Source organism: Epinephelus moara, chromosome 1 (assembly GCF_006386435.1).
Source record: "Epinephelus moara isolate mb chromosome 1, YSFRI_EMoa_1.0, whole genome shotgun sequence".
Classification (NCBI taxonomy): domain Eukaryota; kingdom Metazoa; phylum Chordata; class Actinopteri; order Perciformes; family Serranidae; genus Epinephelus; species Epinephelus moara.
In genome coordinates, this window is record NC_065506.1 from 38,389,882 (window position 1) to 38,404,004 (window position 14,123).

Consider the following 14,123-nt stretch of genomic DNA (forward strand, 5'->3'; position numbering starts at 1 on the left):
GTATTTTATAATGATTGACAACTGTGTAATTTCCTATTTGCATGGAGAGATGTCTGTCCTGAACTGTCCTCTGTGTCCTCACTGATGCTCACGGTCAACTAAGACATACATAAAAATAACAACCAGGCATCACTCCCACAGCACAGACCATGTGGCGAGCTCAAGATAAGATAAAAAGCTGCAACCACAGCTGAGCTACAAGGATAAATATTTCAACTGGTGTGTCCTGCTGTAACATCATCACTTACGTTCTTTGAATATTTTTGTCTCGTTCTCTCCACAGCGATGGCGAGGAAATGAGCACGGCTGACAATTTCAATGATATCTATTACTCATTGAAGTACGAGGCAGACCTTCTCTTCACTAGGTTTGTCAATCTCTGAACGTCTTACCAAACAACACATGTTGCTGAGGCTCTTGAAGTAATTAGTTGAAGTGAGTGATTCAATGGCATCTGGAAAATGCAGATTAATATCAGTGTGGGAAAATAGCTGAAAGCTGGAATTGGGTCTTTGTTATCATGTATTCAGCTACGCAACATACAAAATATGCTTTAAAGCCCACATAAAAGGAAAATAATGCTTTTTCACATGTTTCTTGTTTGTGTTTATTGTATTTTAATTCAAAAGGGATTCAAATCCAACGCGGTATGACATCAAATCAGAGCTGTCGCTGGAGGAGCCCGGAGTCATAGGCCCTCCTTTCAACTTCACTTTCCAGGTGAGAGACAAGAGCATCATCATCATTACTTTAGTTCACTGTACAGGAAAGCTTGGAAGTCTATCCATCCATTAGCTATATCTGCTTGTACTTTCGAGGGTCACAGGGGACTTGGAAATAATTGACACAGTTTACTCCTTGTTGTCTCCCAGATCCAGAACCTTGGCTACTTTCCAGTAAAGGATCTGCAGCTGAACATTGAAATCCCAGAAATGACGAAAAATGGGAACCAACTCCTGCAGATATCTGACTTCTATATCGACCAGGTGAGTGTGGAACCTCAAAGTTAGGCTGCTTGATTTAAAGGAACACTTCACCTACAAAGTTATTACTTGTATGTCAGTTATTCACTGCATGTTTCCTTAAATTCTTTATGAAGAACTTTTGTTTATCTCATATGCCTCTATTGTGATCAGAGAATCCAGAAAACAATCTTCATGAATTCAAGCAACCAGTATCCACATTTAATCACAGCAAAACTATATCAAAACACTCGTTTACAAACTCTCACACAACTCGTGCAGTATAATCCAAGTCTCATTTATCCAGTCGTATGCTCAGTACTAAAACCTTGTAATTTAAAACACATCAGTACAAACAGCTTCATGCACGGAGGAGTAGTGTGCCTGAATGCATTTTGAACACACATTTGAACTCTGCTTAACCAGAGCAGTGCGCTATTCATAGGCGGAATTGTTTTATATTGTAACGTTGAAGTGGAAATGCACGTGTTTTGGAAGTACTGAGCATGTGGCTGGATAAATGAGACTTGGATTATGGTGCAAGAGTTGCTTGAGAGTTTGTAAACGGATGTTTTGATGTAGTTTTGCTGTTGTTAAATGTGCACCCTGTTTACTTAGACTCGTGAGGAGTGTTGTTGTTGTTGTTGTGCGTGACTAGACGGACGGGAGTCAAATTGAATAGGCAATGTTAAAGAGATGAGTTTTAAGGCAGGATTTGAAAGTGGAGAGAGAGTTGATGCTACAAATGTCAGATGAAAGGGAGGTCCACAGGCGGCGGGTGGAGTGGCTGGAAGGCCTCATGGTGGTCAGGCAGAGTGGCAGGACAGTGAGGTGGATGGAAGAGGAAGACCTGAGAGTGCAGGTGGGGGTGTGGATGTGCAAGAGCTGGGACAGGTACAGAGGAACGAGGTTGTGGATGGCCTTCAAGGTGAGGAGTAAGATCTTAAAGTCAATGGGGTGTTTAACTGGGAGCCAGTGAAGCTGAAGGACAGGAGTGAACTTTTGAAAGAATATTGGCACTTCTTCTCCTTAAATTAAAATTTGATACAATATTTAAAAAAAAAAAAAAACCACACTCCCCTGCACTGTTAAATTGCTGCCAATCTATGATTGGACAATCAAAATTTGAGGGGAGGGGCTTAATGAGTTTGTTGAGTTTCCTCTCTACTTGTGCTGTTAGATTATGTTTTAACACCTGCCACTGTCTGTAATCTATGTAGTGTAGTGTTAGTGCTATTTAAAGAACTTGGACAAGCAAAGTTTAAGGTCAGCACAAATACAACTTTATTTACAAACTTCATGATTTAGTACCCTCCTAAATAAATATTTTAACAGTGAGACAGCTTTACAAGTGCTTGCAAGCAGTGTTGGCCTGTGGGATAGGCCTGGTGGAGATGGGACAGTTATCCGACATCACACGAGCCCCAAAACACGCTGTATCATTGTTGTGTCAAAACAACAAAAGCTCTCTGGTGCCCACTGAACCACCACTACACTACTGCGAGGAGTGTATATGGAGAGAAATAAAATGAAATTTAAAAAAACAAGAAACTTAATAAATCCGTGTTGAAATCGGCAGAAGGAGATGTAGCTCCCCTCTACATTCAGTCTTTATGCTAAGCTAGGATAACCAGGTCCTGACCTCAGCTCTGTGCTTAACATACAGACATGGAGATCTGTATGGATCTTCTAATATCTTCCACAGTGTTAAACTAGTCCTTCAGTTACAGAGCCATGTTCATTCTTGGTTATTATGTAACGCTATCAACCTATCAGAATATTATTTCAGTCTGTTTCTGCAGACATAAAGCTGTAACATACTAACAGATATTTTAACTCTTATGTCCCACCTCAGAGAGATGGTACGCGCTGTTTACCACCTCAGCACGTGGCGCAGAGCAGGGCGGCACCTGAGGACCTTACACGCTTCTCCCGCTTGGTAAAGTAAAAACCAACCAAATTCAACCCCAAATAATATTTTTATTTCCACCCTCTGTAGCTTTTCATCACTTTGAGGCTCATGTCTGGTTTCTTCTCACAGAACCGATCCAACACGCTCACTCTGCCAATCCAGTGCACCGTCAATGTGGCCTCCTACAGAGAAATCGCAGTCAGAATCACAGGAGCACTAAGAATAGATACCTTACACGCAGTGAGTATAAAACCCCATAACATGCACGCATAAAGCTGGAAATCCCCGGCTTTATAATAACACAAATGCATGCGAGTGCTTTATTCATCTCGCTGTTACTCTGCTTTGACTCTGCAGTGATGACAGCTTTGTAGTCTTTCAGCGGTGTGATGTGTTTGTGAAAACTGGCAGCATGTTTTGATTTCCTCTCCAGCTAAAGTTTAAAATCCTGGAACTGGGAACCAGTGCATCGGTGGAGCTCCCCTCCTCCAGCCCCATGTTTTTACATGAAGAGAGGCCTGTCAGACATGTGAGTCAACAACACTAATACTGTAAAGTGGCTCTGTCCCGGGTTTGACCTGACTTAAATCTGAGCTCATAATAGCATCATAATTTGATCAGATTTAGACTTTCTCTGATTTTTATCCGCTCCATGTGTGAATACAGTGTTCTGTGCTCAAAGAAATCAGTCTTTTAAAATGTGTTTAAATGGACTGAAAGTATTAAAATAGTATAAAACATGTAACACTGAACAGGAGCATATTCTGCTGCAGTTACACAGATATCAGTGGGCTCTGCTGCAGTTGAGCACAGCTCTGTGAGAGTGAGGCAGTGTAGGATCAGACAGTAAAGGTTGGTATTGGAGCACACGTGCTGTGTGGTGCTTAGGGACCGAAAGGACCAGCGGCACAACATGTAAAAGTCTGGACTCATACACTAATCTTTGCTGCCATCTATTGGCCAGTACAGCCAGTCATACAGTTTCTCTTTATATTGCTTTTATGGGCCAGTGCATACTGATTTCTTTCAGCTGACGTAAATGTATTATTAGTGTAACAAGAGGAACGGATTTTGTGGTAAATCTGGTTCTGATCTGTGCGGCAAGTCTTCCTTTAAATATACATGTAAGGAAAGAACATTTATAGTCCTGTTTCAGACCTATTTCTGTAAAATAGTCATGTTTGATTCAACATATGTCTCTTAGAGTCACAGAAGGAGTCTATAATATTGTGTCCATGTGCTGAATATAGCTACAGCAATTATGTATAATCCAGTATCATCATCATCATCATCATCATGTGTGGGTAGAGTGCATTATTACTGCCTGTGCCTTGGGTACTCAATTTATGATAATATATATAACTGTATGTGTATTATATGTATATTTTGTACATTAGGATTTCAGTGTGCATTAAAAAAAAATACATTTTCCAATCTAATGATTCAAACATGGTCTTGTCCACAGATAATATTGGAGATCAGGAAGGAGGGAGATTACAGAATCCCTAACTGGATTATCATCGGCAGCACACTGGGAGGACTCTTATTGTTAGCCCTGCTCAGTCTTGCTCTATGGAAGGTAAGTCATCATATATCGCACATGTATTTAAAAAAAAAAAAAAAAAAAGAATTATGAGAGGTAACTTCATCAGACTGCCAAAGATCAGGTGTGTCTCAGTGCTGCTGCTGTTTTTATCTAAAGTAGGTCATAGCGTATTATTCTATAGCCAAGTTGATTTTGTTCTCCTGAAGTTATCTGGGCGGCACGGTGTTTGGTGGTTAGCACTGTCGCCTCACAGCAAGAGGGTTACCGGTTCAATCCCGGGTGTGGGAGCCCTTCTGTGCGGAGTTTGCATGTTCTCTCTGTGTCAGCGTGGGTTTTCTCCGGGCACTCCAGCTTGCAGGTTAATTGATAACTCTAAATTGTCCGTAGGTGTGAATGTGAGTGTGAATGGTTGTCTGTCTCTATGTGTCAGGCCTGTGATAGTCTGGTGACCTGTCCAGGGTGTACCCTGCCTTTTGCCCACTGTCAGCTGGGATAGGTTCCAGCCCCCCGCGACCCTCAAGAGGATGAAGCCGTTAGAAGATGGATGGATGAAGTTATCTGAATTCTTCAGAGGCTCTTTTAAACCTTAACTATAGTCACAGCAGTTCTTCAGAGTGGGGATATGCTGCCACCCTCTGGTAGACAACGAAATAACGTCTGTAGACAGAGAGACAGGTCAAATCTGACAGTTATATTACAGTATTTTCTAAATGCGACACACTAACAGTAGAATTAAATTAATAAATGTAGATAGATATGTAAGGTAAGTATTACACATATATAAAAGAATCAGGACATGATAAAAACAAACAAAATAAGAGGGTACTGTTGATATCATTATTCTTAAAAAAGGGGAGATAATGACAATGATGATATTAATTCCTAAAACAAATAAAAATACACTTAAAAACCTGACTAAAAGCTTGTGAAAAGAGAACACTGTTGTAGCAGACCGTAGGTCATGTGGAAGACAATTCCAGAGAGTAGGACCATAATGACTGAAAGCACCATGAGCTGAGAGTTGTACAAAAACCAAGTCCTAGGACTTCAACATTACTAGTAAAATAAAATACATATACACAGCGATAGAGGGTATATGGCTACTCAGTTAGAACATTACAATTCACTATCCTTACTCCAAATTCTGACAGATATTTAAATCTTATTCTGATTAGAAAACTTTAACCTTTCTGAGTACAGTACATTCATCAGCTCTCTTTTCCACATATCTTATGTTGGTGCACAGTCTGACTTCCACATAAGTAGAATAAGTTTCCTTGCCACAGCCACACCAAATGAAACGGCCTGAGTTTCATACTTGTTTACCAAAGGCAACACTCGTGGCACAGATGACAGCAACTAGTGGGTGAAGTTCCCATTTCTTCTCAAAGGCATTAGAGAAACATTCAAATACACTCTTCCAATAAGTAAACAATTTCTAACATGCCCAAAGAGAATGTGTTAATGTCCCGTCTGCCTCTTAACACCTGCTACAGAGGGAGGAAACATCAGGGAAAATATTATGCAATCTGTCTTTGAAATAGTAGAGCAAATGCACTGTTTTAAATTGCTTCAGTTTGTGTCTGGAGTTAATTGAACATTTATGCACACTTTCAAGACTCAAAAAAAAAATGACCTCATTGGTAGTGATAGTGAGTTGTATTCAGAATACACATCTATACTTTGTACATGTGTGATGAATCTGTCTTGCAAACTGCTCTGCCCTGCACACACAAAAAGCAAAAGCTTTTGAGGTAAGTGCGTAGAGTCTATCCTGTCAAAGACAGTGCCCAGGCAATCAGAAGACACTGTATTAACTGACAGACGATCCCATCATTTCAGTAAAAAAACGTGTTTATATAACTGAGGACAATTATAATTTCATATTGTGCCATTTATCTTGGAAAGAAAAATGTGTTGTCCACTTTATAACTCTCTCGAGAGAATAAAACAAGAACAGCTGAACCACGCGAGTTCTGGACATGTGCAAGTTTTCTAGTTGGAGAAATAATGGCACCACTAAACTGAATGTAGAACCTTATTTTGAAGTAAAAAGGCAAAGAGTCAATAACATTCATGGTCAACACAGAAGCCACTGACTGAAACACTTACTGTAACTCCAGGGGACAAAGATCATAAACAGCATCACGCTTTTCTCTGGGGCAAATCTCTGGGATAGATTTGTTCATGTTCACAAGACATCATTGGCCTCCTCTGATGTTTGTCCTTTGATTTTAAAAAAAAAAATAAAAAATCTTTTTTTTTTGTCAGTGTTGTTCAACAAATCATAAAGGGGGGGCTTTGTATAAGGCAAATGCATTAGAACAACATTAAGCATAGTCTGGCCTTTTAAACAGCTGCAAATACTCGTAAACACCCACAGGTCACTCATTTTTGCTGATTAGAATTCTTAGGATCCCGCGGGTGTGGGCAGTGTGTGGGTTTTTCATTATAATAATAATAATAATAATAAATCAATTTTATATAGCGCCTTTCAAGAAACCCAAGGTCGCTTCACAATTGCTAACAACCACAAAATCACACAGACAACCACAAAATCACATGACATGAACAAACAGAAAACACAACTAGCTGGCGAAAGCCAGCAGGAAAAGGTGCCTCTTTAGCTGAGATTTAAAAGAGTCCAGAGTTGGTGCCTGGCGAATCTCCAGCGGAAGCGAGTTCCAGAGGGTGGGTGCTGCCACACTGAAGGCCCTGCTCCCAAAGGTTTGCCTTCTAGTACGAGGAATTGAAAGGAGGCCCAAGTCCGCAGATCGCAGGTTCCGGGATGGGTGGTGAACATGAAGGAGGTCTGTTAAATACTGAGGGGCAAGGGTGTGCAGAGATTTGTAGGTGAGCAGGAGAAGTTTGAAGGTGATCCGGAACTTAACAGGAAGCCAGTGCAGTTGTTTGAGAGGGGGGGTGATGTGCTGCCAAGGTTTAGTGCGAGTGAGAACCCTGGCAGCTGAGTTTTGAACATGTTGGAGTCTGCCAAGAGTTTTATTGGTGACCCCGTACAGAACGGCATTACAATAATCCAGACGTGAGGTGATGAAGGCGTGTATTAGAGTCTCAGCAACAGAGTCGGGGAGTGAAGGTCGGAGTCTGGAGATATTATGCTAACATACGCTTCCTCACATCCTCTCTCTTCCTGTGACCCTGAAATCATTCCCCCTCCGCCATTACGAAGGATCTTCCAATCTCTTAAATGCATCTTGAGGAGGCGAGGAGAGAGGAGGCCTCTGGAGGAGCCTAGAGCGAGGAAACACGTGTCCTATGTATCTCTTCCTCGCATCTCTCTCACACATCCCTGCTGGGAGGAGCAAAGACGTGAGGGAGGGAAGCAGTAGAGCTATGGTCGTGCCCGACCCTGCATGAACTTAGTTTCTGTCCAAGCCCGACTGAGACCAAACCATGGCAGCAGTTTTGGGCCCGAGCCAGATTAAAAACACAAATTTCCACTGTAAGAAAAAAGTATTCATCACAAACTAAAAGAAACTTAAGTCAATGCCAGGGATATTTTCAAAAAATTATAGCCCAGACCCAGTGGGCTGGGTCAGGCCTGATCAGGTTCGTGCAGAGAATGAAAGCTCTAGCGAGGAGACACGTTGGCATGATGAAAAGCACCCACACAGTTTGACTGACATCTCCCTCACTCTCCTGGTAGCTTGTTGCACCTGTGTGGGTTTTACAAATGACACTTTTATCTTCACACCACTTGAGCAGGAGCCTAATCAGTGAGAGTAACTGGAAACACCTGTGTGGCTCTGCAGGCTCTGAGCAGGCGACAAAATGAATCAATCAAATGTGCCGGAAGATTTGGATTTTATAGTTGACATATCAGCTGAATGCATCTTCACTGTGTTCGGCTCTGAAGCTGTAAATGCAACTTTATGTTTGTAGAAAAAAATTACAACTCAAGGTCAACTTACTGACATTTTTAGAGCTGTCAACCTTGTCTTAGGTGTCATCGCATGAATTAAGTGCGACACATTAACACAGGTCAGGTGATAATTAAGTGGTTGTGTGTTCTTATCACTTGACCCATACTCCCCTCTCAGGTGGCCTGATTACAGCTGAGCCAGCTCCATTCATTAATTCAAGGGGCTGCCCACACCAACGCGGGTATTTATAAAACCGTGACTCTTTGCTCACAGTTTGGCCTTTCATCCACACGTAACTGCAGTTTTGGGCCCCTGTAACCAGAGTTATTTGTAACCAGAGTCCAGGGTGAACTTTTTGGAAAAGTCCGGTGTCAGCAGTCATGTGTGGACAGGATAACCGCAGTTATTTTGTCTCATCTCCATTGTATGACATCACAGTGTGCGATGTAAACAGAAAACAGCTGTGTTATTACCCGATCCAGTGTGTGCGAGAGACGAGTCCAAAAAAGTTTGGTTTTAGGGTGAACCCCACCTCTCACCCAATGTCAGCTGGGATAGGCTCCAGCCCCCCCTGTGACCCCCAACAGGATAAGAGGTTACGAAATATGAAAGAATGAACTGCAGATTACTCACATACAGTGTCGGAGCAGTTCATTGAAACTACAGAAGGCTGCTGCAGCCGTACCGCTGCTGCCAGTCAATAGAGCCCGACTGTCAGACCATTTCTTATGGGAACAGCCCTGATAGCATTGTCATTAGGCGCCAACAGAGATATAAACAGGTCGCCCTGGTCATCCTAAGGGTTTGGAATAACTGTTCCTCCCTGATCCCTCCACATCCCGCCCCACCACTCCTGGCTCCTCTCCTGGCTGCACCCACACCTCTCTCTCCACACAACTACCAGGAATAGCTGCTAATGGAGCTAATGGACTGAAAGCCCTTTTGTACGTCAGCCCATTATCCTGAAAACAAATGCCCATTGCTCCAGTGGGTCCAAAAATATGCTACACACTCTCCCAACCAGCAGCACATGGTTACATCTATTTTTCCACAAATGCCAGTTTCACAATTGTGATGTTTTTTGTTGCTCTTCCATGTGTGTGATGTTACTGGATGCATGTGAGGTGTTTCAGGGCAGAGATCAGTTCACACTGATGTCAGATATTGGTTGCTTCAAACACTAGAAAGACTGGATCTTGGGAAATAATCCAAATTGAACATGAAGTCCTGTAATGTGAATGCAGCCTAAGATGTAGTTGAACTCTTTCTCTGGAAAAAAAATCAACCAAGTGGACCTTAAATTCAGATTATTTTGATCCCCTGTTGAAGGACAGACAGTCTTCTATTGTTAGTTTGAGCTTCATGTCTGATGTCTGTATGTGTTTCTCTCCCTCCCAGCTCGGCTTCTTCAGGAGGCAGAAACGGAGAGACGAGGACGAGCAGGGGGCAAACGGGAAAGTAGCCGAAGAGCGGTAACGCAGGCTGAGGGCCCCCAGCAGACGCCTTTTCCACAGGGGACCCGACACTCAGGGACCAACCCACCTCCCCCCTGCTCCCCAACACCACAGTGGCACCGCATCGACAGCTCCGCATGACCGCTGAAGCAAGGCTTGTTCAGTGCACTGGATTTGTCCCACGCCACGACCCCTGACCCCCAAGAGTCAGCACTGTCACACTCACTTAGCATTCCTGCACTGTTGCGACATTAGGGCCTTCTTTGTCTATGTATTCACCGCCCTCCAGTGTCGTACCTTCCACAGATCTTTGAGCTGTCGTTTTCTTGGCTTCAGGCTGGTGCTTTTCCCGGCCGTTTGAAAAGAAGAACAGAGCGAGCTTTGACCGATCTGTCCCAAGAATTTCAGGCCACAATTTGTCCTTGAGGCAAGCGTTAGCCAATCATTTTTTTTGTCTCTTCCTGATGTGTATTTATTTAACTCTTATGGTAAATTTTGAAATACATGAAGAACCTCAAGGGTGACTTGCCACCCAAAAGCTACCGCAAATGTAAAGTTACTATACTGTATATTGAATTCGATGTTTAAAAGATTTTTATCTGCAACATGTTCAGCTCACTTGCATAATAATTTATGAAGAAACTAAACTGAACTAAAGTCGCCAGAGTACAAAGAAGGTTCATGTTTATCTAAGAACCCTGACACACCAAGCCGACGGTCAACCGCTGGTCACTGTCGGGCCGTTTGTGGGCAACTGCTGCGCTAGTTTCTGCAGTGTGTCCCATGTCGTTGGTGCTAGTTGGCCCATGTCAGCTTTTTCTCAGCCGATTCAGCATGTTGAATCAGCGTCAGAGCACCGTAGCTCGACGGTGAGTAAAATCACTCTGATAGGCGGTTCCACACAGCACGCAACAAGAGAAACAGAACTGAGGAAAGTAAACAAATGGCGGAAGTCAAAAGGGTGTGAGAAGGAAACCTACTTGTTATTTTACATAAGGTAATATTTTTAGCCATTGAGCTCTTCAGGAGAAACAGTTTGTGTTATTATTTGCTGGCGCACCGTAAATATCCTTTGTTCAGTCAATATTGGGTTGTGTAGTTAATGTGCTAACTGGCTAACTAGCATCTTGAATCCGTCCTGTCAGCCTTCCAGTTTCCCTTTTTGAATGACAAATGCAGACTACCGCCGCCTGCTGACATGAAGTTATGTCCTCTCATGCACGTGCAGAACTTTCGCGCAAGTTGGCCGTTGTCATTTTTGCAGTGTGTTCAGAGCAACTTTTTGGCTGAGACACAAGCAACATTGTCTCCACTTGCTCTTTGATGTCGGTTTGGTGTGTCGGGCCTTTACAGAGATGTTTCTTAATTTTTTTTCTACAGAGAAGAATCTTCTAAACCTGCATCCGCTCTTAGGAGTTCACTCCTTTTTCTTTTTAATATGTTCATCCTGGAAAACATTAACCATTTGATGCACTTTTACTTTGTACAAAATTAACTTGAATTTTGTAAATAGTCAAGTACCTTTTTATACCCTTTCAAATATTATAATGGTTTTCAGTATTTTTCCACGTGGTTTATGGCATTACTTTGTAACTTAAGCAACGAGGCTTTGTGTTACTGAACCTGTTACGAGACGTTGCATGCCTTTTAACGTGCACTGCATCAGAGCAAAAGGATGTGCATAAAGTACTGCAGGCAACATGGATATCAACAAAGTAATTCTGATGAGTAACTGTAACTAAATGACGATCAGATGCCATAAAGATGAGTCCAGTAAATGCACATTGCTTAAAGTATGTCAGCACCCTCCTGGTGTTACCAACGAATGTCAGTTTGTCCTGTTTTGATGAGAAGAGCTGTAATATGCCTACAAATAAAACATTGTATATGTCTGTGAATGTCTTTTTAATGAACGCCTGAAGAGTTTCAGCTGCGGGAAGGAGCCCCGAGGAAACAAGAGTGGTGTTTATTTAAATCATGTCAATTAATCAGAGAGAGGCTACGGTTATAGAGGGAGAGATCAAGAGTGAAGATAATTAAAAGCTGCAGTAGGCAATATTATTTCATTATGTTTTGGTTGAAATAACAAATGTTGGCCCTGTTTATACCTGGTATTAAAGTGTGTCTTGGGTAATCCTATCACAAGTGGACAGCCCTAAATATAGGGGTGCTTTTACACCTGCCCTGTTTGGTTCGGTTCAATAGAACTCAAGTTCGTTTGCCCCCTAAGTGTGGTTCGTTTGGGCAGGTGTGAACACAGCAGTCACACTCAGGTGCGCACCAAAACAACCAGACTGAGACCTTCTTGAAGAGGTGGTCTCGGTCCAGTTACAAACAAACTCTGGTGCGGTTCGTTTGTGGTGAGAACGTGTTCCGACCTCGATCTGAACCAACTGCAGTCACATGACACATTGTTTGGGTTAAACATGAGCATGTTACAGTCCTGGAGGATTATTAATGTGCACCTCCTCCTGTACTGCCTTAATATGCACATTCAGCACATCCAATGCATCAAAACATTGTTTTCTAGTTGGAGCCGCGCCTCGTTTTCAAACTGTATGGTTTGACTAAAATGAACAATGACAGCAATATAGTCCACGATGAGCAGCGCTAAAATCAACCTGCGTAGTTGTCCCTCCATTGTGACATTAGAAAGTGTCACATTTATCTTGCAAGTGTACTCTTCTTCAACGTTTGGTTTACTTCCTGGATTTTTCAGTTTTGGAAATTCTGACCAATCAAGAGCAGCTTTCTCACACAAGGCATTTGATCTGGTCCGCTTGTAAATGCTGCCGTGAGAACACGAACCAACTCTAGGCAATTGTGTAACAAAATTAGTCCCTGATTCAGACCAAAGCAAGACAACTCTAGGTCTGAAAGCACCCTAAGTGTAAACGACCACCAAGACGCAATGTGATCTGATCTGATCAGAATGTGGTGGTTGTGCCTGTGACAGCGAGCAATTTTAAGACAAGTTGGACAAAGTGTTGTGTGACCATCCACTGTTTTGCCCTATGAGGGGAGACATGTTGAATTCTGCTGACAGTAGTTTTTCCAGCTGTACTGACACAACCACTAACATAACTAGTGAGCAGACACAGTGTGAACATATTAAGTGTGTATGGGGCCTTTTGACCTTCTAGTGTAAATGAAACGGTATGCTGCATTCACATGCTCCTCAAAAAGTCCTGAGTTGGGAAGTCGTCCTTCTGACTTCAGTGTGTTCACGAGCTTTAAGTCGTAATGTGGAAACAAAATTGACGCTACAAAGAAGATGTGCTGTATTTTATTGCTCAGAACATTTAAACATATTTGAGGCTTTATATTAAAAAATGATTTTGTCCTAGACTTGTTGCTGCCATACGTTAGCTACTGAAATGGTGCTTTTATGCTAAGTAACTAAGTAACTTTTCCAACTGATCCAGGTCACTCTATGTGGACAGCAACTAACATTAATACCATATTACAAATTACATGTAAAGACAAAACGCTGACATGTAATATATGAATTACTATGAAGTTTATTACCATCAACCAAACATTTACTTTCGTCTACCATGTTTCTGCACCTCTGATGTCAACTTGACAACTCGTGTACCAAAATTTTTACCAACTTTTCAAGCTATTTTTCCCATTTGAGAGGACCTACCTGAATTTTCCCAGCGGGGAGGTCATTTTTTCAGTTATTCTGACCCCACATGAAAGCAGGGGTAACACAAGCAGTCAGCTGGAGATGCAGGATGGACACAGGTGTGAACGGCGATGTGTCTCAGCTGTCCACTTGTCTTCGGATCACTGAAACTCTTGCTAATACCAAGTGTAAAGATTTGAGATGTGAAAAAGGCACTGCAGTGACAGAATCTTGACTCATATTAATTCAGTGCTGCCTAGTTTGACCGTTTGACCACAGTTCATGAGCACTAAGAGAAGGAAGAGGAATTTGTCTCCTACTTCTGTGTGGATGTAGTGACAGTTTCAGTGAATAACAAAAAGTTAACTTTTATAAACGTTACAAACCACCTTTAACGCACAGAGATGACTGTGAAGCCACCTGCCAGTCAAAGCCTCCCAAAACCTACAAGTTTTGTTTGGGCTGCAGTGTTTTCTCTCACATCTAAAGAACATTTAATTTAAAGGCAAATGAGAGTATTGTCAGTGGTTGTTCGCGTCCTCTGAGTTAAAAGAAAGCACTAATAAATGAAGAGAGCTCCACTGTGGTGCTGTGGTTTAGTGAAATTGTGATTCGCGTTTGGGGACGCAGGTTTGATTCACTCAGCTGACACATGCTAACCATCTGCTGCTGTCAGTGCTGCGCTGAAAACATATTGATCCGTCACTGAGGAGGGAATTAGACTGTTGCAGCTG

General features: G+C 42.3%; 1 protein-coding gene across 1 annotated transcript in view; it reads left to right on the top strand.

The window, feature by feature from the left end:
* Positions 1-11,633, top strand: part of itga11a (integrin, alpha 11a) — an 81,142-nt gene extending 69,509 nt beyond the window's left edge. Inside the window, exons 23-30 of the mRNA XM_050045102.1 lie at positions 284-367; positions 630-720; positions 873-986; positions 2,818-2,901; positions 3,004-3,114; positions 3,308-3,403; positions 4,340-4,453; positions 9,703-11,633. Coding sequence (XP_049901059.1) covers positions 284-367; positions 630-720; positions 873-986; positions 2,818-2,901; positions 3,004-3,114; positions 3,308-3,403; positions 4,340-4,453; positions 9,703-9,780 — 772 coding nt within the window. The 3' untranslated portion in view covers positions 9,781-11,633. The remainder of the gene's footprint in view (positions 1-283; positions 368-629; positions 721-872; positions 987-2,817; positions 2,902-3,003; positions 3,115-3,307; positions 3,404-4,339; positions 4,454-9,702) is intronic.
* The last annotated feature ends 2,490 nt before the right edge of the window (positions 11,634-14,123 follow it).